Here is a 26822-nt window from a genome sequence, read left to right as displayed (position 1 = left end):
TGCATAAACCCACCTGATTTCTGCAAACACCAGCACTTTTCACTCCCCTTTTCCCACAGCTATGGATTGGCCACATGCCGGGTGATGATAAAGGAGAGAGCAAGTACTTTCTCTTGTTGCACCGCATAATAAAAAAGAATATCAAACGCACCGCTGTGGTGCTGAATGATTCAAACAGAAAGCCTTGATTATTCTGGGGCTATTTCATATTTTACTCCTTGCACCACATGCAAGATGGGACTTTGGCAGCTGACCAAGGTTTTGAATTGTTTATCAGAGTATGAGCTGACCTTGAGCTTGAATACTGCACTGCACATTTTATCCTTTATCTAAGGAGAAGAGTCACATTGACACCTGACCAAAAAACACACAGCAATCTAAGAATATCTAAGTAGAGACAAGTAAAAAGAAAAGAGGACCAGAAGCCATCCGATCCAGAAACCCAAAGCATCTTATGGCTAACTCTTGCACTGTGTTTTAATACCACAAGGTGGCAAGCTTACCATCCTTCCAACTTCTATAAACTTAATCTCTGTTGTGCCAACACATACACATCTGATAAATTATTATCCCAATAACACAGCCGATCCCTGTCCTCCATTACCTAAATATCACCTTAGTGAATCTCTCCTCCTCCCTCCCTCCTCAACCTCCCCATCTCCTTCACACACAAGACAAGAAGATAACATCAGACATCATATCACCCTGACTGGGCGGAGAGGAATCAGACAGGATTGGGTGCCGCTGCCGAATTTCATTAGAAGATGAATAAAAGAGTCAAGTCGGACTAATGTGCCTCAGCAATCTGGACTGCATCTGCATCTCTCTGCCCTCTGCTTCAGACGCTGGACAGAGCAGCTCTGAAGACACTAATGAAATCTGGTTCACACTGCAGAACCGGCAAGAGAAACAGACACAGGCACAGAGGGGGAGGAAGGGCGAGGCATGATAGAGAAGTGAAAAAGTCTGAATTAAACTCCCAATCCTTAAGAGTTTTGCTCCAAAATGATGTCTACTCTCACAAAACTATAGATAGCACAAAGTTAGGGTAACTTCAGTCCTTGCTTAAAGACAAGATCCTCTATATTTTAGAGAGTAAGAGAAGATTTCAGGGTATTTTTTCCAAAATGGATACTAAATGGATACTTTTTTTGAAATAAACAATTTCATTATAGTGCATTCTACAACTTCAACTACTGAAATTGTTTACATAGCATTACATTTATTGGATTAAAGACGTTTTTCACTCAACATGATTTGCATGTGTTTTGAGGCTATAAATCCTTTTCTTTACATTTGTGATGTCTATAAACGCTGGAATAAACAGAAATATTTTTTGATTTACGATGGGTTAAGAAAGTTCCACAAAATCTCTTCAAAACATGTGAATATGACCAAAACTTAGATGGTTAAATAGGTTCCAGATTGTCATTTTGTATTGAGTTTTCTTGTGGTCTGTGGTCTTATTTGCTGACAGTCATAAGTTGCAAGGAATCCCACAATTCATAGCATCGGCCATTAGTGGACAACACTACCCTAATAGCACCGTTTAATTAGCAGAAGCATACTGACAGTGGCGGGACTGTCACTGCAGCTGGTTGGCTGAGGTCTGCTAAATCATAATAATATAATGTCATTACAGGAGCCAAATTACCATGGTGGACAGCCCCCTTCTCTCTTCTCTATTCTCCACATGAAGAATTTTGAACAGCTTGACAATTAGCTGTACATCAGTTTTAACAGTTGACACTGCGAAGCCTTAATACCCATTTTACAGTCATGTGTCAATAGAAAATGATCATTAACATGACAGATTACATCTCGCTGCCTCTAAATTACATGTCTGCTGGTTAGAGACTGCTGCTGGTACAGTAAGTCCCTTGTGGCATGCAGACAGGACCGCTTATTCATTGCGTACATCAAGATCAAAATGTCCCTCCCCCCGTCCCCGCACCTCCTTTTGTACCAAGACAGAAATTACAGGCCTGAGTGTAGGCATGTTATAAGATCTGACATGAGTGTTTAACACAACGCTCGCTCAATATTTAATGACACAGGCTCGTGACAAGTAACGATACAAATCTAACATTTGACGAAGCAGGGCGTTATGAGCGGGCGTGGCAGTAAATGTCGCTGAGATGACAATTTCCCCATTAATCTTCTTCTTGTTATTCATAGCTCAAGAGTTCCATTACTCCGCCATGTTTGAATAATCAGATGACAGCGTCAAACATAGAGCTGTTTCAGAAATGTTCACTGGGTCACATTGTGGCCGAGTCAAACAGTAAAAAAAAAAAAAACTGCTGTATCTTTGAAAATCAGTGAACGCAAAAATTAATTGAGGTTAAGGTGAAGGTTAAAGGAAAAATCCACACTTAGATACTCTTCCACTGTTATATATCATCGATCTGTGAAGTTCAATGCATTGTTTTGTGTTGTAATTTACTTTTTTGGTGTTCCGAATTTCCCTCAACATGCCTTGTCTACTTCTAGTTCAGTTAGTGATTTCCTACAGTGAGCGAAAAAGAGAGAATCCTTCCTCAAACCCCAACATGTCTCATGGCTGCATTGTATTATGGTCTACTGAGGCTATACTGTCGGTGGAGAAATTGGTCTCTCTGCCTCTTCTGCGATGGATTTTACTCTGTATGATTGTTGAACGTCTGTGCAAAATGTTGAGTCTAGAAAGAAGCTCTCGCTCTTTGATTCTGAGGGACTGCTGCCAAAACCTGACATTTAAAAATTGATGTTTTAGACATTTTTGACAGTCAATTGTCTATTATTAAACTCCATTGTAGCTGCGCTGCAACTACCTCAGTGTGACGTCACATTGTCTCGTTTGACGAGTTATCCATGGGAATAAGAAAAATACACCACCAAACAACAAAATGGGCCAAGAAATGCAAGATACATCACCAATAGCTGTTTTTTTAAAGAGTGTCAAAGTGTTTTCAGCTGGATTTTTCCTTTAAAGTTGGCGTTGGGTTAATGATCAGCTATTTAACTGGAAATTATCAAGAGTTCTGCTTTCCGTTAGGGACAAAAATTAAACAAACATCGTCACCCTCCCATCCCCCCGCTCCCCACCCGACACAGACACACGCAATGACGATGACGTCACTTGTCACCTGGTCTCTATTTCGTGTCAGCGATACAGGGAGGTCTAGACTCAGTCAGAAACATCAGGCAGCCTCTCTCTCTCTCTCTCTGCAGCAGGCAGGCAGGAATTTATAAAGCCCTCCTCCTGGGATCGGCTGAGTTCCAGCTCTATACTGCGTGACCCACTTATTTGACAGCAGCACTGTTAAAACTTTCAGAAGCCTTGAGTGCCTCCCTGGCGGGGTAACGAGGGCAACGCAAGAGAATGAAAGAAAGCGAGGCAGAGTTCCTCGCTGCCCCGTCGTCGTCATCACCACAGATGTGTTTTTGTGCCCGTTGGCACACCGAGAGAGTTTCAGAGAGAGAGATGGCACAGGCACACGCACTGAATGACTGTTTATTCCATTCAGATTTATATAGCATGTGATTAGCACAGTCACTGTGAAGAACACTTTAAATGTAATAGTACCACTGCAAACAGCACTTAATAAGGGTAAGATTAGGAGAGATAACAAGGAGTTGCTCGGTTTGATTTGTAGGCCAGGGATTCTGCACTGCACCATAAACCTTGTATGGTAAATTGTCTGAAACACATTTCCCTTTAAGAAAAACTGCAGCTGCAATTTAGAAACTGCAGTAGTCAATATAGAGATTTAAATATGTTCTAGGTTAAATGTGCAGCCCTGAAGTGTTCTTGGATCACAGCCCCACATCTGAGATACTTCATACTTCAGATAACTGGCAGAGCAAGAAAACAGAGTGGGGAAGAAGAGCGCGAGAGAGAGAGAGAGAGAGAGAGAGAGAGAGAGAGAGAGAGAGAGAGAGAGAGAGAGAGAGAGAGAGAGAGAGAGAGAGAGAGAGAGAGAGAGAGAGAGAGAGAGAGAGAGGCGACGTCAGAGAATGTGAAGCAGTCCGTCTCACCTCAGCACCATGGGACAGACTCTTTTTCCTGAGGGCCGGGGAGGGCTCGGCTGATCGCAGAGGAGTCAGACCTCCGTTCTTCAGCTGCTCCCCTGAGGGCGACTTTGGTACAGTCCACACAGGAACACCATCTGTAAACGGGACAACAAGGCCGGGTCAGAGCCAACTGCCGACTTCTGGTGAACCGGATTGGGGAGGGACAGCTTGTGATTTACTAAGATATAGGGATGGGACCGCATGCTTATCTCACGATGCGATACGATGCGATACGTGATGTGGGGTTCACGCTTCAATACAACCACGATACGGCGTAATAGATAAAAGTTCAGTGACAACAAAGTCTGACTGTGCAGATTTACGTTTATTTCTGAGCCACAGATCTTTCTAGCAACAGCATTGGCTTGCCAGAATGTAAACAACAATTTAAAAATGTCATTACAAAGTGCAAATAATATAATTTCAACTGTGAAACTGGGCAAGCCGTCTCATTTGTGATTACTACAGCAGAAAAAATTGGAGCCAATATCACGATAAATTGTTCTGCCCCACGATGCATATTGTCACATTTCTGTATTGCGATATATTGAATTTCGATATATTGTCCCATCCCTACTAATATATGATCTGTGTGTATTAGTGGCTGTTTTTGGTTGCAATTTTGTTCTATTCTAATTTCTTCAGAAAGAGAAGCCCCTCATGAAAATGGCGATAATAAGGGAGCCAAAGGGCGATGGGGGAGAAAACTCCAACTCATATCACACTCTGTTCTGGTGAATATTAATATCTGATGTATTTTCTGACAGATTCAATATTAAAGTTCTCATAAATAGCGCCGCAGAGACTGTTCTTCCTGACTCACAGAGACAAGACACCAGGAAATTATGTATGTGCGTGTGTGCGTGTATGTGTGTGTGTGTGTGTCAGGTGTGCATGTGTGTTCAAATTTAATACGTGTTCATTATTATGCCCCGGCCCGTTGCGATGTATTGACTCAGCTCAGGTCAAACATACAGGAGTGACAAGAATGACGATGATTCATGTTGACTCAAGGCCACAAATAACAAAATCACACACAGAATCATAATGGATCTACATTCTCTACGACCTGTGTCGCATAACTAAGCCTTCAAAGAACAAAATGCCAACTTAGCCAACATACTTGCAGCTGTACAGTTAGTTTAAAGAGTGTCACCTGAAAGTACTCAACCTCTACTGTCTTTACCTATACGCAACACTAACTCCGTCCTCAGATAATGAGATTTGGAAAACGTCACTCATCTGAAAAAGTTATACGCTTCTTCACTCAAAAAGTTTCTAATACACAATCCCATTTCACTCTGTTGTTTTCTGAGTGATACCAAAGGCCCTCCTCATCTCCAACCCCAGCACTCAAATTAGGTTAAAAGTCTAATGCACCGAGCCCAGTCTCTGATATCCATTAGTGAGAAGCAAGCTGTGCTGAGACAGGCCGGCTTGACTGAAGCGCCTGAGGCTAGTCGCTCCTGACAAAATGCTCTAAAAATCGCCCTCAGGCCCGGCACTCTGGTCCGGTCAACTGACAGTCTGACTGACAGGGACGTTAAAAGTGTGAGCTGCCCCATCTTCGCCGGTTCTGTCCTTTCATAAACGTACAGTGTAGACATGAGCGGGGGAAGCTGCAAGGCAGAGGTGTGCTGTCGTTAATAGAACGAAAATAGAATTTCTGAGCCGGCTTTTGAAAGGTTATTCTCCAGGTGTTTAGAGACGGTTAACGGTCTTCTTTGAGTGCATTTCAAGAAAGGGTTTGAGGGGGGGAGAAATCTCTGGAAATAGCCAGGCTTTACTAAAGAATAAGACGTTTTCACAAGTAGGCAACTGGTTTACAAATACGGCAATTCAGCTTCTTAAACATTACATTTGACAGATATACTGTACATCTACTGTTGTGGGGAAGTGAGACTTTGCTCTGAGATGTCACAGTAAAGCGCCAGAAGTAGAAACACTCCTCAGTGAGCAGGAGTGTGTGGGGCCATTGGATGGGAGCATGCAGGTGAACCAAAAGGCCGGTGCAGAACAAATGGTGGATAGACAAACATTCATGCAGTAGGTGTGTCCAATGGCTTTACCTTCCATTTCTGGGCTGTGACATCAATGTTCCATATTTTGTGATGCTTTAACATCCTTCTCTGACCCAATATCCACCTCCTGTCCACCTGCCCAATGCAACCACCCTCTTTCTCTCGCACACTCAAACACAGCGCACACCGCAGTCTGCCATTCATTTTCTCTTCAGGAGTGACATGCCATTCGCCTCTCATCTCCATTCTACATGAATCAAGGCATGTCTCTTTTTTTTTATTCACCATGTCAAGCTGCTAGGGGAGTAGTTGGTGGCAAGGCAAATTCATTCCTTTATGGATTTTCAATTCCTTAAAGGAAAATCCTCCACGTGTGGTGGGCCTTCAGCAAGCTCTTTATGGGGGGTGACGGAGGGGAAGGGGAGGGGTGGGGGGATCCGAGAGAGCGCGAGCGAGCAGCCAAGATCCTCCGTGACTGATAATATGCGGTCTGGTTTGCGACTGGCAGGTTTTTGGTGGGAGTTTACAAATATCTGTAAAGTTTCATTATACTCACTCTGATTACTAAAACAGACTCAACTGAGCGGCCCTGGTTGTCATGTTGTTTTGTAGCTATAAGAGCCTGGAAGGACCAGCGTGCCAGCCAAGCTCGGTCCGACCCTCATGCTCGGCTCACTACTGGAGACTTATCTTGCCCATGCAGTGGCAAGGCTTTCCTGTGTGGGAATTACCAAACCATCCAACCAACCAACCAGCCAGCCACTCCCTTTATCAGCTGCATCAAATCTGGATGCCGCCCATGCCGGTGTGCCACGCGACCCATCGCTCGGCCAAAACCGAGCGTCCTAAATAAACTCTGTCACTGGGGAGTGGGGGGTACATGCCGGAAGCGGGGAGCGGCCGGACCCCCACAAGACTTGTCAGCCAGGCAGCGGAAGGAAAGAGGTTTGTACTTGCGGCCCGGCGGTCCCACTCCGCACCACCCCCTGTCTGAAGAACAGGTACAGGGCAGGGTGACTGTTGGCGCAAAGAGAAGACCAACAACATGTGAGGACTGACAGACGGACTGGGGTCCAGGACCCACCCAAACCCAGACCCAAGGCCCACTCAGGAGACCTTCCCAGAACCCCCTGTGAGAGCCACAGATGGAGGTGGACCGCAACTTGTTGTCTTGAATCAGCTTGACTCCACCCTGCTGGAGAACATGGGTGTGGTTTGTCTCCCTGTAAATGCCCCTGGACTAGGGGAAAAGTAGCAGAACTAGTCCAGAGCATTTAATGGATTGCAGATTATCTGGCAAGTTGATTCTTGTCCAGTATTTGGGGTCTACCTTCCACCTTTAGGACTGTTCCCCTCCCAAACCCACCCTTGTCATTATGCCCAATAGAGGGGGCATAGAAAACATAGAAGCACCCTCAGGCTGCAAAAGGTTTGCATTGAAAGAGCTTTATTGGATCGATTTAGATCTGGCACAGAGAGGATTAAACATGGCAGATAGGTCTGACATTTGTAGGCACTAATGTGGATTTCTTTGGCAAAGACTTAATCCGTTGAGGAGATTTAGAAGTGCATAGTATTAGTCATTGTATTTGGGTTCTCTCATTCACACATCATTTTCCTTCTTACATGCACTTAGGGAGAGAGTCTAAAATGCTGTCATGAACCTTTGTAAACAATATTGACTATAAATACACTTTCACACACTTTCACTCATGCTTACACTTGGTGCTGGCAAAGTTACCATTTTGAGAAGGAACTATCAGCATTCAATGCAGTTGACGACAAGACATAACACAACAATGAATGGAAAAAAAACAACATTGGCACCAGCAACCACAACAAAGAACAACACTACAAACTATGAAAAAAAGAAAAAGAAAAACACGAATGGACCGAAACAGAAAACAAAAAAACAAACAAACAAACAACAGACCAATGCACTAAATGCAACATTCAACAACAGTTACTACAAACATTCAAGTTCATGGCCCCCATCAGGTAAGGACAAGGGCCACAGTCTAGCTCCCCCTTGCCGCCGGTGCCGGGCTGTGGAGGAGGGGACTGGAGGGACAGGGGGGACAGAGGGAGCAGAGGGGTCGGAGGGGTCGGGGGCTCCAGTAGCAGGACTGGAACAGGGCCCGGGGCGGACTCACCGGAGGGGGCTCCGTGGGCGGTGTGGTTAGGCTGGGAGGCCTGGGACTGGGACTGCGCCTGGCCGTGGCTCTGGGTCTGTTGCAGGATGTTCAGGCACTCGCCCAGGCAGCTGAGGGTGGCGGCGGACGTGGCCTTGAGCAGCAGCAGGTCCTGGTCCAGGCAGGACAGAGGGCCTCTGGTGGGCAGCGAGTCGATGGACTGGACCAGGCTCTTCTGTTGGCTCTCCGCCTGGGACATCACCTGGGGGAGAACAGGAAGGATAGATAGAGTTTCTCTTGTTCATCTGTAAATGTTAGTCTCTCTCTGCCCAGCCAAATTATGTCACCTGCACATCTAGAAACACCTTTTGGACACACCAGTCATTACTGGAGGCAAGGCTGGCATTCTACTGTGATAAGATATCACATCAGATCCTTAAAATATGATTTCCCATGTTTCTTTGCTTGTGAAAGGCAAAAACAATAATTTGTGCATTGAAGAGCGTGTGTATGTGTGTTTCTACAAAGAAATGATAAAAAGATGAAAAGCTACATACTTCTGAAGCACTAATTACTACCAGGTGCGTTTGCCTAGAAAAGAACAACTTTACGCACAGGTATTTATCCACCAGGAAAAAGGTGTGAGCCGAAAGGTTGGTGTTTGATAATTAAAAATGATGCATTGCAGCAAGAGTGTGCGGCTTTCATCTTTTTAAACTGAAGAGCAAACTAACAGATTTGTTTTTAATAAGTGATAGTTTCAAAGCTGCTCTTTGGACATCTCAATCTCTGCAGAATATAAAATCTTTATTTACATTTTGGAAAATGATGCATGTGGTTCGATTGAATATAACATATTTTAGTCACATGAATAAGGCAGGACAGAATAATGACTCATCATACACTACCAGTCAAAAGTTTGGACACACCTGATTGAATGTACTATGTTTTTCATTATCTTAAAGCCATTTTGATCTAAGGGCTTATGCTTAAATGTTTGAAATTTGTTTTTTAGAGAAATATAAATAGTGAAGTTGATGCCTATGTATGAATTTCTTTCCAAAGCCTTTCCTTTCCATCAAAGCAAAGGGTGGCTACTTTAAATAATCTAAAATATTAGATTGTTTTGATTTGTTTAACACTTCTTTAGTCACTGCATTATTCCAATTGTGTTATTTCATAGTTTTGATGTCTTTATTATTATTCAAAAATGTGGAAAATAGTAAAAATAAAGAGAAATGTGGTGTGTCCAAACTTTTGACTGGCAGTGTACAGTATATGTCAAGCCTTAAACAGAATGTGGATACAAACATGATAGAAACAAATATGAATCTGACATTATATATATATATATATATATATAGTCTTCCACCATTGTATCCCATCTCTCCACACTGTTATGTTCTACTCATGTGTAGGAACAGAGCTTTTCCCATAGCACTAATTCCAGTGGCATCATGTCAACCTTGACTACAGGTAACAACCCTTCACCTCCAGTAAGAGAGCACCAAAAAGGAATTGAAAAACTCTTCAATCAAGAAAACATCTCCCTCAGTCTCACAGACACACACACACACACACACACACACACACACGTTTCTCACTCCGAGAATTCTTCCAGTCTGACTCACCTATCGGAGTCTAAATGTAACACAAAAGGAAAAAGACAAAGTCGGTTCTCGCTGGCAGCTAAGCCTAAGCTCCTCTCGAGGCTAATGAATCTGGGTTGTTTATCACTATGGAAATATTGTATTCATTAATATTGTATGGCTTCACAAACACCCAGCCTCCACACACACACTTCAACAGCACATCTGTCTCCACGAATCAGTGAAGAGAGCTATTCTGGAGTCGCTGAAAGTTGTTGCAGCGCGGATAAATGTGGCACAGACATCGATGCAAGAGAGAAAAAAAAATCACTGAGCGTGTCCAATCATTCAGCTATTTACTTGGGTCGGATGTAGAATTCATCGGGCAGGTACAGATCAAATTTCAGTTTCCAGTGTTGCTTGTTATAAATAGATTCTCAATGTTCAGCACACTGATACTATATCATTTTCCCTGCAGTCTCACAACATCGCCCTTCAAACACTCTGAGTCAATGGTGATGGTGGAACATTAGGTGAGGCACTTACTGTGTCATTCCACAGGCTTCTCATTTTTTACCCATAAACCCTTGGGAGGGACCTTTCTGTGCCCCACCCATGAAGGACATATGATTTCCCTGCACTTTATATGTACATATCATGTTATATATTAACGGGCCTATGCATAAGAAAGACAAAAACTAGTAGGGCTGTGCAAAAAAAATCAATACAGCTGAGTATTGCAATATTTTTTCCCATGATATTGTATCGATTTTCCAGCCCCTCATATCGATACATTAAAAAAAATTCTTCATGTTTTAAACGGATTTAAAACGGATTTAAAATTTCCCTCAAATCCCTTTGAATTAAATAGTTTTGACTCAATTTGTCCGCTGAGTTGTCAATATGTGATGTACATATTAGACTACCCAGGTGGTACACAGCAAGTTGTATTTTCAGCTATGTTTTTAAATTTTCAGTAAATTATGTAGAGTACTGCAATGTATCGCAATATGTATCATATCGCAATGTATCGTGATACAATCGTATCGTGACCCATGTATCGTGATACCGATCTTATCGTGAGGTCCTTGCCAATACCCAGCCTTAAAAACTAGACACAAAAGCATTTGTATCCCACTAATCAAAGCAGAAATCAGAGCCACCTCGGGGTCCAGATCTACTCGACGGGCCTTCCGCAGGTGACAATGCAAGTTGGCGAGAAAATGTGTTGCTATGCAACCAAAAGTAACTCATAAAGTGTTTTTCTGAACCTCGCTGGATGCACAAAAATAACACACAGCTCTCTGTGTTTCATGGTGCGCAGTAAAATATAGCTCTCCCCCGATTTAAACCAGAAAAAGATGCAAGCACAAAAAAAAAACCACCTGTGGTGGATGTGAATTCTTCCACTTCTCTGACTGAGACTGAGAGCGAGGCGAAGAGGAAGAGAGACAAAAGAGGAGATATTTAAAGCAAGAAAAGAGAGAATACCCAGAGGGATGTGAGAGTAAGACAAAGAGAAAACAAACAATGAAATAAGAGATATCTTCTATCAGCAGGGCCATCTGACTCAATACACACACTCCCCATCAGCCTTTCCCTTACAAAGGCTGAGAAGGAGTGTGTGTGTGTGTGTGTGTGCCCTCATTGTAAACATGTCACCAGGTGGACAACACACACACATACACACACACACACACACAGAAAAACCACCCAAGTGCATGTATACAAACACACAAGCGTTCAAACAATACATTACAATATGAATGCTTCATATAGAGGCAAGAAAATACAAATCTCCTCTTTCTCATATTCAAACATAAAGTTCACTAAATCACTAAAACAACACCTAAATACCTAAATATCACTGCAAGAGGCAGACAGAGACATTTATACACATGCACACACCCACATAGACAGACAAACACACACACACACACACACACACACGAGTGCGTACATACAAAACTCTCACAAAAGAACACAATCAAATAATTCTCCTCCCTGTGTACCAATAAGAACAAAATTAATATTTGGTTTACAGGGAGGTAATTCTCTTTATCTTTTAGCTAGCAAATAAATTGCTTGATCTCCAAATAATCAAATCTTAAAGACATTGAAACTCTTCCTAACGAATTCATCTTTCTACCTTTTCAAACGGAAGCAAGCACACAAATCCTCAGGAAATTTAACCTTTTCTAGTTCTCTTTATCGTCATATTAGCACACAAAGCTGCAGCAGAACAACCATCAGACCTCTCCACCCCCGCCCCCCCCCCCCCCCCGCCCCCCCCTCTCTCTCTGGAGCCAACAGGACCAACGGTGCTTCCAGAAATAGCCTAACCCCGGTGCTCCAGCTCTGCCATGGCAGCGTAAGAGCCCAATGGTGCTGCTCCACTGAGAGTCAAGGCGTTTGATGGGTTCACATCAGCCGGCAGTGACAGGCTGGCTGAGGCTGGGGTGGCGAGACGGTCATGTGGTCTGACTGCACCGTCACAGTTCTGTGGGGACGGATGGACGGATAGTGACACAGGAAGGTGCTTACGAGTGAGGGGAAGCAGCACGACAATAATGGCCCCAATATTCAAACCAGGACCCGATCGATATATCGGTGCGCCAATACTGCCTTTCAGAGATAAATCGGCATCGGCATTTGCTGCTTTCAGCACAACGAGGACGATTTTCACAGTCACTCGACACTAAACCTTTGAGAAGAAACACCAATTCCAAACCAAATCCCAGAATATATTTGCATTTTTGAATTCTGTTTGAGGAAAACGGCTGAGAGAAACAGTACATATTGGATCACAGATTAAGCTGAGTAACAAAAAAATCCTTCAATCTTTCAATAAATCAGAACGACAAAATCATTCAATCAGAAACTATACCAGACACTGTTCATTTCCTTTCCACAATTACTGGTACCGGACTGAATAAACCTGTGTTATCGGTCGGATCCTGCTTCAAAGAGTGTGCATGTCATCAGGGGGGCTGCTGGTGGGTTTATCTGTGGGACTGCTGCCACGGTGCGAGGATCAGGTTCAGTGAGTGCTGGTGGGACGGGGATCAACAGGGCGGAGCCGAGGAGGCGGATCCTGTGGAGATTCACTGAGGTGCAAAGAGCAATTTCCCTCCATGACAGTGAGGAAAAGAGCCAAAGTAAATAAACTATCAGGGAGGATGAAAAAAACTTGTATGGGAAGTAACAACTGCATGGAGATTATTGTTCTGTAATGAAAGTGGATTGATGGAAAACAGAAAACGAAAGAGGGTTTGGATCCTGAAGCTGTATATCCTGCTGCATCAATGTGTCTGGGTGTCAATTCACTAAAGTGAGTCCCTGCATCTAATATTTCGCCTCCAAAACATCCACTTTGATCGATTACATTTCTGGGGACAAGTGGCACCATTACTTATGACTGACAAGATAATATTTGGTGATGATTAGATATTTAGGTCGCCAAACATATCATCTTAAGGGAACACTGGTCCTGGTTCTTATGCTCTCCTGATGTGATTCCCCCACCCCCCACCCCTTTTTTTTTTCCATCGCTCCCTGTGTTAGATATAGCCTCCAATACACATTTCTGGCTTGAATTTTGCATGATCTTTGCTCTCCATTACAATGATGAATCTACAAGACTTAATTCTGACTCACTTGGTCTAAGTATGGCTATACAGGGCCGATCCTTGCCACACCCAATTGACGCCCATGGTCTGTAGGCCAAGTAACAAGCCGGTCCCTATTTTCAAGATCATCATCATCACAAAATATGAATATTATCATCAACGTTGACCAGAAAATGAACAGGGTGTACACCACAACACGGTCCACACATCCCTTATGCCACTGTCCCACCATAAATCCACCAATAAGCAGCACACAGCGGCATTGCTATCGGCAGTCTGCTAGCTAACTGTGTATGTTGGTGCATAAATCAGCATGCAGGCAGACTCCTAAACCCTCTACTCTACTCTAGCATCCTCTGGCCCCGCGCCAGCTCCGTCAGCCAAGTTTATGGGCCTTTATGGCTGTTATGAATAGGGGAGGTAGAACAACAACCTACATGAGGGGGAGGAGAGGAGGGAGGAGGTGATAGTGGACGAGGAGAGAGATAAACACGGGAGCTAAACGACAGCGGATATGAATCAGGTCACAGAAGGCGGCAACCCGATTCCTTTTGACAGAATCGGGGACGCAGCGGAAATGTAAAACTGAATGGAGAATGAATCACACTTCACACAGGGCCGTGTTTTCTCCATCTGTGGAGAAATCGCATGAAAGAAAGCACCAAAGGAGTGTTTGCTTTGCTTAATGATCAGACCATCTGCTCAATATTTACTCTCACTGTCCCGGGTTCACTTCAGGAAATAAGACTCTGCTCCTGAGAGGTGAGAAATGTCTCTCCGCACCCACCGTTTGCTAGTTTCTCTCTCTCTGTCCCAGACTGAATCTCATTTAGCCAAGATATTCTTAGCGTGATGAGGCACAGACACAGCATGGCGCATCTGAATGGGGAATTAAACACAACTTGAAGCCGGCCTGGTTTTCAATGAGTAGGAAAGGCATGAAAGAAAGGGCTTTGCATGAAATATTGATATTCAATAACCACACGCAATGTTCCCTGAATGACAAGTAGAAGAAAACCGACAAGACGAACCATTGAGGAAAATGCCACATTGTGAGTGCACTGTTTTGCTAATGGTCCGACAGTCTTCTGCCCTACTCTTTCAGACACAGCTACAAGGTGTTCAGATCCCACTGTGAGGTTTCAATTACATGATAGGTTATTAGCCAAGCAGTGTTATGCGCCTGTGGTCTATTAGAATTTCCTATTACGCTGAACCCATACAAGGCTGCTTTGTCCCACAGACAGGCCCTAAATGAGAGGGGTCTTTGTTATTCTGGGGCCTGGGTCAGGTAGCTGCAGGTGAAACACTGCCTTCTTAATCCTGTACCCTTTAGTCAGGGCTGCGCTCACAGTGTCTCCATGACTGGGATTTTCAAAATACCACATATGACATTATATATAGAAAAATATAATTACCTTAAGTAATATTCAATATCTCCAGTAAAAGATATTCGGTAAGCATAAGTGAACCCATGGCACCCATTCAGTGGGCAGTAATATTGGTAAAAATGAAGTTAAATAAGTAGCCTATATTATGAACAATCACTGACTTTCTTCCAATCGCTAATTCACTCATATAACCTTTATCAATGCAGTCATTGACAAATTCACAAAGATGAAATCTAGAAAAATGAATTTATAGGGCCAGTGCATTTACATGATGTGAATTGGTAAATAAATATTGTTGTTTTGGCAGTCTCACTGGGAATCAGCACTGCATTTTCTGTAGCATAATAGTTGTGAATTTTAACTGTAATTTCAGTATGGTGATAAGTTATTATTTTTGCCCTTTTAGACCTGTAACATGGTTGGATAGACAGATGCATGAAAGTCAAGCTCTGCCCCTCCAGTCCACTGAGAGTTATCATTTGGTCAACCTTGAAATTAAATAATCTACTCTCCTTCAAAAGTGTTATCTGTATTATGTAATATTTGTTCAAATTTTATGCTATCAATCATTTTGTTTATTTCAAACGGTGGAACCAAATCTCAGTTTGAAACCAAATTATCTAATTTCATCCATTCTGATTTGAATGAGTTACTAGAGGCACAGTTACTGAATATACACTATCTACAATTTATGTTATCACAGTTCAGCTATTTACATCCAAACAGCTCAGAGTGAAAGGCAGAGATGGCGCCACTTAATTTGCTGACACAGCTCAAACATTTCGTGGGACAAAACATTTCCCTTGCCAAAACATGAGTGGATCAAAAAATATATTTCTCAGTGATGACAGAGTTCATGCTATCCATCACTTCTTCCCTGTCATTCGCCATTATTCAGGTTTACACAGCGGAAATATTTTACATTCGCAAAGCAACAATCCCTCCCTCTCTTTCTCTCCCTCTCTCCTTTTGTCTGTGCCTCTTCCTCTCTTTCTCTTCCTCCTTCCTCACCGCTACAGTACGCTTAGTCATCATTTTTTAAAGTCTTTCCATCAGCTAAAAATGTATTGAAGTCATCTTATCTCCATAATTCAGCGCCCATAATGGACCGCTCCCTGGCAACAGCCCCGAACAACACACTTCCAAACAAAAAGTTAAAAGAAATGATGCTGCAGCTGTTCAGCCTGTAGTGTCTCCAGCCAGGCATACAATAAAGTCTTTATCAGTCATTTTCACCTCACAAACCTAACTTCAAGCCTAATCTCTTTTAATTAATCACTATAAACCAACTGCAGACAGGCTATTAAGAAAAGACAGGGGGAAAAAAAACGTCTTTTCTTGAAAGATAAGCAGAGAATAGTGAATGACTGCATCGGTGTATGGAGATGTAGCAGATGAGGACGAGGTGGTAACCAGAACTGACAGGTCCAGCAACTGAGGCGGAGAGAATTAATGAGGATTTCAGCTTCAAACTAAGTCAAAAAAAAGTAATAGGAAATTTCAAGTGAAGGGATTTTGTAATTAGCAAAGTATGAGCTTGCAAGTCTATAAATTTGACATCTCATGGCGATAGCAGGAAAACTATTAAAATGTACAAGCACTGCTCTATACATTAAGGGATTAGCAGTATAACATGAATATCAAATGTTGCATAGGCAGGAGGAACTGGAGTAGCAAGCTGTCACTCCTCCTTCATCATCTCCACTCTGCAAGGACTGCAGAGCGCAATTCATCCTCTTCACAAACACCAACACTTCTACTTCAGTGTTTATCTTATCTCTATCTATGTTGATTACTGCACACAGTCAGGTTTACCTAATGGCACTCACCCATGGGTGCAGCAACGTATCGTCACTGTCCAGTGAAAATCTTGTATAACCAAAGTTGACATTTTGGAGATACAAGCCTTGTTTTCAGCTTAACCACCATGCATTTTTATAGTTTATCCAATGGGTTTCAAAGGGTTTCATTAGTCAAAGGCCCTTTCAACTTAAGTAAAAACATGAAAATCACCAAGATTGGAGGTAGAGAAGCGATCTACTCCGCCAGCTCTTCCCTCTGTCAGCGGCCATGTTAAGCAGTATGGATATATACAGTAAAACGCCAACCAAGCTAAACTTACAGTGCAGACATTGAACGCACTGCAGTCAAGTGTGGAATGCGCCGGCCCGGGAGGCCAGGAATATTTGCTGAACTCACTGCACCAGTGTCCCACCTGAGGCCAAGGCAGAGGCTCTGAAGACAAAGGCCACATGGAACGCAGTGCAGTCTTGTGAGAGGAGCTGGGGGTCAAGTCCATTTAGATCGATCTGAGTCCAACTGATCATTTATCAGAGAGGACAAACCTTTCCAGATGGACCTTCTCGACATTTAAGCCTCTCCTCACTCCATGAAATGGCATCTTTACTTCCTGGATTTGAAGCAGTCACTGAAACAGGACGTTGGGGCGGGACTTAATGCAGAGAGGGATCATTCAAAAGTCTAAACCAATGGAATAGGAGTCAGGGAGAGAAAGGCAGTTTCATTTGATGGGAGCGGGGCAGAGGGGCGGGATTGTTCAAAGATCTGATGGTTTTATTGGTTAGAAATTTATATTCTACTAGTGCAGCATGAGGTCACCATGAAAGATACTGTGTTTTCCAAGAAGTAAAAGTAATGGGAGTTCATGGTCTTGCCAAATTAATCTCCACTTGCCTACTCCCTTCTGTGCAACTTCTTAAAAAACAAGATAAAAAGGCACATAAAGGTCCCTCAGTCTGTCTAGAAGCCGCAGGTTGAATAACGCTGTGACACCCACCTCTTTGACCTCCAGCAGCCGTCCCGGGTACTGACTCTTGGCCCGCCGAGCCGCAGCCGGAGATTTGTGGTGGGTGATGGTGACGATGTTGCTGGGCGCGACCGGGTGCCTCTGGGAACCCGGGGAGGAGGACGGAGGCAGGTGGGGGAGGAGGGAGAAGCTGCGGGTCCGGCCGGAGGATGAGCAGACCTAGAGGGAGGGAGACAGAGAGAGAGAGGGAGAAAGAGAGAGAGATGGAGTTGTAAATCAAAAGTGATGGGGGCAAGGTAATGAGAGAGCAGAGAGAGCAGGAAGGGGGAGAGAGAGAGAGGGAGAAAGAGATTTTTCTGAATGAGAGCAACTTGGGTCATCCGTGAAAGTGTCCATTAGTTAACTCCAAGTGGATAAAGAAGCTATTTTATGAGCTGAGCTGAAACTAATAAAACCTACAAACTTTCCTTTCCAGAGAACCCAACAACTCCTCCCCCACCCCGGCTTGCCTACACCTCCAAACATTTCAAACCTGACAGCAGCAACTAAAGTTAGATAGAAGATACGTGCCACCACTGGTTTACGTTACTTTTGAAAGTGAACTTAAACTGAGCTTTTGTCCATAGCTCCCTGTGCTGCGACAAAAATCACATCAAATTCTTCATCTGTATGCCTCCTTCGATTCCTGTCTGTGACTCTGTCTCTTCAGTTTGCTAACCTCTGTGCACACACACCGTCAAACTAGTCTCTCTCTCTCTCTCTCTCTCTCTCTCTCTGTCCATTAGTTTACAGCTGCACATGGAGAAAAGGCACTGGAGATTTCCCCCTCAGATACCACAGAGGTCTGGTCACAGCAGCAGTGAAAATAAAAAATAGATAAATCAAATAAACAACTTCCACCCCAGAGCATTGCTCAGTGAGGGAGAAACAACTGGCCTTCAGTTTTTTTGGAGCAGTGCTGCTCTCTCCCTGGTAACCCACAAATATCCCACCAGGACATCAAAAACTAAGAGTTGTGTGGCACTGCAGAAACTAGCAACTATTCCAACTTCTCACTCTCACTTGGACATCAAATTCAAGGACTTTTCAATGACTTGTTTGGTGAAATTCAAGGACTCTTACTTACCAGTCTTACCACCTTTTTGTGGTAAGACTGGTCAAAATCAGACATGATAGAAAACTAATTTTTTTCTGATGATCTTTCTCCTCCATTAGTTTACAGCTGCACATGGAGAAAAGGCACCGGAGATTTCCCCCTCAGATACCACAGAGGTCAGTTCAAGATATCCTGGTGAAATCAGTTTTAAAGCTGCTGCTATATCAACGAAAATATCCATCACAGGGTTTTCCAGTGTTGATCCTCGGATGAAGGAGGTCCAGAGAGCCGCATGTTGAAATTTGATTTTGGTGCAAAGTACTTTCAAGACCATCCATTCCTCCATCCATTCAACAGGGTTCAACACTCAAAAAAAAAGCATAAATAACATTTATATACACCAATAAGGGAAGACTACTCATTACTTTGCTCATTTTTTGGAGTTGTAATGATAAATGGGACAAAATTGTGCAAAATAGTAGTGGCATATTATCACATATTTTTACAAACGGACAAAGAATCATCTTAGCGTGAGTGTCAGAGCACCTCTCTTATGATTAGATGCATCCAACCACTAAATAGAAGGGGGAATAGTAGGTAGTCCTTGTGTAATCAATTTAACAGGAAATAATCAGCTTAGGAGAGAGTACACTGTGTTGTATTGTGCATAGCTATAAGCCACGAGCCGTGAGTAAGCAGAAAAGAAAACAGCGTTTGGGAATGCGAACAGATAGACATGCTCAGGTTCTGTCCTCCAAAACTGGCACAGCGCCCCGAGCATTTCAATAAACTGGAACAGAGAGAAGACGTCTGACCAAGGAAAAGGTGTGTGTGTGTGTATAAGAGGGGACGGTAAGAAGCAAAGACAAGGAGGAAAGGAGCGAGGAGAGGAGTGACAAACACATAATGACACTGAAAGCTGAATGCGAGGAGTGCAACGTTTACATCTACATTTGTCACGTGTGGAAGTCACATGCATAAACCAAAGATCAGTCAGAATTAAGGTCGACTGGTATGTGATCTGTAAGAACTACATCTAGGAGTGCCTGGTGATAAGGAGACACACACACACACACACACACACACACACACACACACATCACATAATGAGTAAAACTGGACACGTAAAAAGGGATTTTTAAAGACTGTCATTTTTTGCTGCTTAGATTACTTCATTCCAGCAGTAAATGGCATAGACTGAGAAATGCAGAGGAGTTAAGTATGATGCACAGTTACAATCCTCCATACCCCCCCGCCCCTCTCCCACACACACATACACACACACACACACCCCCACACACACATACACACACAGCCCCGACATGCCTGCCACTTCACTTCACAGGTGCTCTGCCTGCCGCTCCTCTGTGGGCAGACTCGACCCTGTGAGGCAGCTGCTGTCACTGTCTGCACTGCTGGGAACAAAGCTAGCCTAATTAGTTTTTCAGGGTGTTACTTAGTTACTTACTTTCAGGGTGTTACTTAGTTACTTACTTTATTTTTATTAGGATATAATCACCTTGGTATATAGCATACAGCTTACACTGATATTTACTGGAGTCAGGATTTGACTGATGTGGGTTTTTGTAGGCCGATACCAATATTAGTCACCGATAGTTGCTGATATTCAATATCTTTAAATTTGACCATTTTCTGTGCCAAAAAATGACAGGTACTCAGTGTCTCCCCCAGAATTTTATTCTTGCCTGGGTGGAAAAGCCTCTGAAACAGCAGTCAGACCTTCATGGGACACTAAAACTCTCCATTGAGGATATTGGGATATTTTAGGCCTTTAAATGAAAAGCTGATTTACAAGAGGCATAACTGAACATTTACATGAATAAATAAAATGTGCAAAGGTAATAAAATGTCATTGCAGGATTTTACAGTTTTTATGTAACTGTGATCAGGAAGGATCGTCACTTCAGAGGCGGATGACATGACTAGCAAACCGATGTATTGATCTAACCCTAATAGGGATACAACAAACCTAGAGATATCGCTAATCAGTTACCTGATTTGTTGCGTTGTGTATAGCGTTAAATAATTTACAGTAACTGTTTTTCCAGCTAGTGTGGGTCTCAGCTGTGCTGGAGAGAGGCACCTGACAGACCGGCTTGCTGACTCCACCAGCTGAGACCAACAATAGACTGGTACTGCTGTAATGAAAAAGGTCAAACTGCCCTAAGGGGCCTGAATTGAATCTGTAGAGAGCTACGGCCAGAGAGATAGGATTTTCAAATTCTTCATTTAAGAGTTATTGCTTTATCGAACAGGAGGAATGCCACAAAAACACAGTCCTGTATGTTTCGCAGCTTCTTCCATTGATCATATCAAATCCATATGTTTATCTCTCCATAGGTACAGTACTATCTACACTCAGGGGAAAATGAGTGTAGAAATATACTCTACCCCAGAAGAGATTACGTTTGTTCCACCACCTCAACAACTGATGTTATCAAAATAAAAAGTCTCCCTAAGAAAAGGTTGAGAAGTGTATTTACTGCATCCACCGACAGTATAAAAATCTGTCATCCCTTTCTTTTATTCAGTTACCTACAGTATACAGACTCATGGGGGAAGTGACCCTTTGCCCTCCTTGTGTAGCGAATAACGAACACTGCTCCTGCTATATGCCTTTTCCACCAGCAACAACACACACACACACACACACATACACACACACACACACACACACACACACATACATACACACACACACACACACACAGTGTATCTCTGACAGGGCAGAGATGTAGCTAAGCCAACACACACACACACACCCTCATCACCAGAGTAGCTGCGATAGCGATCTGAGAGGCAGACAGTGCAGCTTAGGGAAGGATTAGACCACAGCAGTGGGTACAGTAATAACAACTGCTGCCGTGGCAATGCCCCACGGTCAGCGTACAGGAACAAAAAGCCTGCTCAGCTCGCCGTGGAAACGCTCCTCTCTTCCTCCTCTCCTCTTCTTCTCATTTATCCACCCCTCTTCTTCTCCGCTCGTCTTTTGGTTGCTTTAGTAATTGGACGTTCGCTTGTACCCAGCTGTGCAGCGTTTTGAAGGGGTGAGGAGCTACGTGTTGAATAAGCAAGTTGGCGATGAGGCTGTATAATGAGGCTGAGGTGTTTAATTGTTCAAAGAGACACATGAAAGGAGTGTTGTTGTCATGGGAAAGACGGAATCTAAAGTGTAGGCAAGAACAGCAGCTGGAGTTTTCCTTGACTATGTGATTTCTGGATTTTGAAGGTGAAACTACACTATGGACACAACGTCAAATATAGTGCAGTTTAGGGGCTCAGGCATGTGTGTGCGTGTGTGTGGGTGTGTGTGCATGGGTGTGTGTGTGTGTGTGTGTGTGTGTGTGTGTGGACTCACCAGCACCTCCTGGCCTCCTGCTGCCCTCTCCACACTCAGATGTTCATCTGATCCCTTCAGTTTCCTCACCTGAGAGCAAGCACAAACATACAGTAAGATTCAACACACACACACACACACACACACACACGACCCATTACATAGTACAATAGAGCTGAATGCAATCACAGCCTGACTGTACAGTAAGATTGTCCCCCCTTCGTCAATTTGTATACCATTTGGTTGCTAGGGTTTTAGCTGACTACGTTTTTTTTAGTTGATTAAATTCAAAGATTTTTTTTACATAGTTATTTGCTAAATGCTCTAAATACTTTTCATGGCATCAGAAGGAGAAGAAAGTTTGCAGATCAGTCTATTACCTGGTCTATAAATTGAGACAATCCCCATGCCTACTGGTCAGCTTCGATTCCCTTTAGTCGTAGACCACTTTATTGTACAGCAGGACTCAATACACTGCACACCAGGTACCAAATAAACATTACAAGTGGGATGTGCAACTCAAATCATCACAAGCATACCAAACAACATCATCCTATACAATTACAGCTACAGCAAAGACCAACAAAAATAGCTTCCACATCTCCACCAAGTCAACTTTAATTCCAAAAGTTTGTTGCAGCATTTGGCTTATTTCTCTCCTTCACACATGGCGGATTTCCAGACTGTCAGGTCCTACAGTGAAGGATCCAGAAGGAGCTCCATAACAAGCCTCATTCTCCACTGGATCAGGCAAATGGGGATACACCCCACAGAGATACACACAGCACACACACATACACTAATCCCTTGAAGCCCAAACTAAATAAAAATTTAAAAAAACGCACATGCCCAAATACTAATCCATGAAACCCAGATCAAAATATATATATTTTTTCCACTTGGCTATTTTGGTTGTGGTGGATAAAGGTAGTTACCACGCCCAACACAGCCCATCTTTCAGAAATGAGCCTGCAGAGATAGGAACAGGGCAGTGAAGCCAGAAAATGTACACAGTCTGCTACACTCTCATCCTAATATAAAGCAGCAGCCTTTTACCATATTTCCCTAAATCCCTAAGTCTACTATCAGTGGAAGCGCTGGAAAATATTCTCGAATTAGAAAGGCAAGCAAAGTTTCCATATGACAGGTTATGTCGCACATGGAAGCTTAGCTCACTTTTTCTTAGCTCGGTAAGGAAAGTAGCTGCAGGAGACGATATTTAAGAGCTACAGTGCAGCGGAGGAGGAGGATGGGAGGGATGCATGGGCAGAAAGATACATACACACACACACACACACACACAGATGTAATTAATTGGGTAGCATTAATTGCCATCTGCAGAGGAGACGGCATTTATTTGGAAAACATTTTATTGTGGTCTGCAACTGTGCATTTGCCCAATCAGTTAGTGGTCATGGGGAGAGAGAACCGGGGAGAGAGAGCGAGAAAACAAGGGAGCACAGCAGATGAAAGAAAATGATAGAACATTTGGTATATTCATAACACCCCCATTAGCTCCAGCAGAATTTAAAGCGAGAACAAGACGGCCCCCCCATAAAACCTACGGACAGGTTTGGCTGTAAAGGCAGCGATACCCATATGACTTTCTGATGAGGAGTTCGCTCAGCATCGGTACTTTTATAAGATTCGAACATTTGTGTTGCCAGGAAACATTTGAATCGCCTTTTAGACCCTCTGTCTCAGTTTGTTTCCTGTTGATGGGAGAGTTGCCCGTCTACATTGCCCCAGAAAACAGCTAATATCATCACCCTCGATAATAAATCTGACTGGGATTTGACCCTAGTTACCTAGTGTCATGATCATGATCACAATGTGGGGGACGGATTTGCACAAAACTTGGTATGAACGTTGGTTAGGGGCCAAGAACTGATTAACTTTTCATGTTGATTGGCCAAAAGGGGGCGTGGTGGTGGGCATGGTCTTCCACAAAAAGGTGCATTTTTGTGCATTTCAGAACAGATTCACATAATGTTACAACTATGACAAAAGGTTGTGCAGGGAAGAACCACTGGGCCTTCTCACGGTTTTTGTAATATCTCTGGGTGAAGCCTTGCGGGGTGTTGTCAGACATGGCGTGGGTCTGCGCTCTACTGAGCACATTTTCTAGTTTGTAATGGCACGGGCATGGGAGGCGGCTTTTAACACAGCGTGTTTCGGCGCTCCAAGTCTCAACTTTAGCCACACCGTGCATTATGTCAGCATCAGTCAGAGAAAAACATGCAGCACCTGGAGGGAAGTAAGCAGCCTCTTACAGTTTCCTGGTGAGTAACATTAACTTTAACTAATCCTCTGGTTCATAACGGGCTCCTCATCCTCTTCTTCAAGACCAAGCAGAGCAGTCGCTAACTTTCCCTTGTCCATTTTTATTTTCAACAACATTATCTCCTTTGTCACTTCAGGTTAGCTCACTACAGCTAATTTGATCGTTTGCAAGATGTTGCTAAACTTTGTGTTGCATAGCAACAAGGATGATGTCATGCTTCTTGCAGCCTTTAAGCTCTTGCTCTCTCTGTTACTCTCACAGCTGCACTTTGCATTTGAGCAGAGAAAAAAGCGTCCTATCTGATCACAGTGTAATGTACACTTTTTGAAATTGAAATTCAAGATGTATAGGTCTCCTCTCGTATTACTGGCTTTTAGCAAAAGTGCAACGCTACTCTTATGAATTGGATTTGTACAAGATTACTGGAGGCTGATACAAGATTTCATAGAAAAAACAGCTACACATAGTGGGGGCCAAAGGGGAGAGACAATGACAGGAGGAGAAGAACAGAGACGATCCGGTGTGGTTTTCCTCAACATGTAGGCACTCGAGCAAGGAAAGCAAAGGCAAAAAACATCAACTGAAACTCTGGACTGAATGTAAATAAGAAGCTTGGCAGCTAATGCCACTGAAAATGACATCTGTCACCTCCATGTTTACACTCTGTCACTGAAAGCCGGTGGGCCAACAGCAGAACAGGGGAACGAGGACGACGACTTCCTCTAAGCACTTGGTGTACCGAGTGATTCACCCGTCGGAGGGGCAGGCTCGTGTACAGAGACTGTCAGTTGTCTAACTCCATGAACCTGACCTGTGTTTACTGAAATGAGAAACAGCCACAATCGCATTTCTAAACAGACGCACAGGGGGACAGCAATCTCCAGGGAAATGTCAAGGCTTTCCGCTCACTGCTCTTCCTGAGGAACACATTCCAAGAGCTTGGCCTGGGTCATGTTTACAACTGTGACCGTGTGTGTGTGCGTGTGTGTGTGTGTGTGTGTGTGTGTGTGTGTGTGCGTGTGTGTCCTACCTTGGCACTGCTGTCAGAATGACGTCTGGCACAGGCCTGGAGCTGACTGATCCAAAACTGCTGCTCCTTGGCATCGGAGGCTGCAAAGACACACATCACACATAACAAATAAAATAAAATAAAATCAAAGACTTGTTTCCTCTCATTCCAGTGAGACAGTGAGAATTACCAATAAATCCCTACATGAGTTCGCAGTCAGGTCAATATGCAGTCACAAAAAAAGCCATTTGCCCTGAGTGTCCCCATATCCACTGATGATTACCATTCAATTTCTGTTATTATTATTGTGCTGTGCCTTCCATTATCACAGATGAACTCTTAACTTATAGCCTGAGGTTTGCCCAAAGCGCTGAACGCCGGAGGCATCAATAGTAAGCGAGGCCAGCTGCAAGTACAAATTGCCCTTGATGACAAAATTGATTGAAAATTTGAGTCACTCTAGTGTCAGTGGAGAGTTTTAGTGTCTCATAATGGCCTAAATGCTGTTCCAGCAGCGTTTGCACTCGGCTAAGAATAAAGTTAGAGGGGAGACGCTGAATTCTTATAATTTTTTGGCATGAAAATGGTCAAATTTAAAGATATTGAATGTCAGCACAAAATATCAACCATCGGTAGCTTCAAATACAAAACTCATATCGGTTGAAGCCTACTGTAAATATTCTTACTGCTTTTATTGTAACATCAGTTTCAATGTACCGTTCTGAACTGAAAGAATGGAACCTCTTTTTGACCCCAAACTAAGTTTCAAGAGAAGATGAAAGTGTGTATTTTCATACAAATACACAAAATTGTCTTGTTGATATTGTGAGTCAGAAAGAAAATGTAAGACACTATCTTGTCTCTCTGCAGCAGAGTCTCACAGTACATACTGGCACACAAGATACAACGACAACAGGACCTTATGTACAGTACAAAGACAACAGCAGGCACACTATAATGAGAAGACTACACGCATCACGCTGCATACGTTCAATATTCAGGAAACGGCACCAATTCACCTGGGGTGAGGAGAAGAGGGGCAGGCTCTCTAGTCAGCAGCTCCAGTAGGTAAATAAACCTATAAACCAACAGCTGTGCTTTCATTAAACTGTGGAACTCCCTGCCTGATGATCTGAGAAATGCCACAACATTAACTTCATTTAAAAACAAACACTGATATAGATGAGTTGTGCAGTACTATGTGCAGTAGCCTACTGTACAATACACTATAGTCTGTTTCCTAGGTTACACAATAAATTCACACATCAAGACAGAGCAAATGAAAGATGTAAAGCACATAAAATGACCAAAGAATCCGGTGGAGAGTCCAGCCGTTACATCTGAGCAGGTTTATGGCACGAGGAATAAATGACAACTTCAATCTGTTTGAGTGAGCTTGTGGTTGTGATCTGAAGGGAATAGCTCAAATTCTGACAAGGGATGAAGAGGGCAGGCTATGATACTCTTTCCATAAAACTTGTCTTACTCTG

General features: G+C 43.3%; 1 protein-coding gene across 1 annotated transcript in view; it reads right to left on the bottom strand.

The window, feature by feature from the left end:
• Positions 1-838: 838 nt before the first annotated feature.
• The window catches only part of LOC139650757 (oxysterol-binding protein-related protein 10-like), a 39334-nt gene continuing 13350 nt past the window's right edge, over positions 839-26822 (bottom strand). The window contains exons 3-8 of the mRNA XM_071527505.1: positions 25354-25433; positions 22061-22129; positions 17616-17804; positions 8231-8471; positions 4021-4151; positions 839-889 (exon numbers count right to left, since the gene is read on the bottom strand). Of these exons, the coding sequence (XP_071383606.1) occupies positions 839-889; positions 4021-4151; positions 8231-8471; positions 17616-17804; positions 22061-22129; positions 25354-25433 (761 nt within the window). The remainder of the gene's footprint in view (positions 890-4020; positions 4152-8230; positions 8472-17615; positions 17805-22060; positions 22130-25353; positions 25434-26822) is intronic.

The sequence above is a fragment of the Centroberyx affinis genome, unplaced genomic scaffold (assembly GCF_046629955.1).
Source record: "Centroberyx affinis isolate AG114_WGS23_722 - 3 ecotype Tasmania unplaced genomic scaffold, CSIRO-AGI_Caff_v1 ptg001542l_1, whole genome shotgun sequence".
In the NCBI taxonomy this organism is placed as follows: Eukaryota; Metazoa; Chordata; class Actinopteri; order Beryciformes; family Berycidae; genus Centroberyx; species Centroberyx affinis.
Note: the sequence above shows the minus strand (reverse complement) of the source record. Positions and strands in the feature narration are given on the sequence as shown.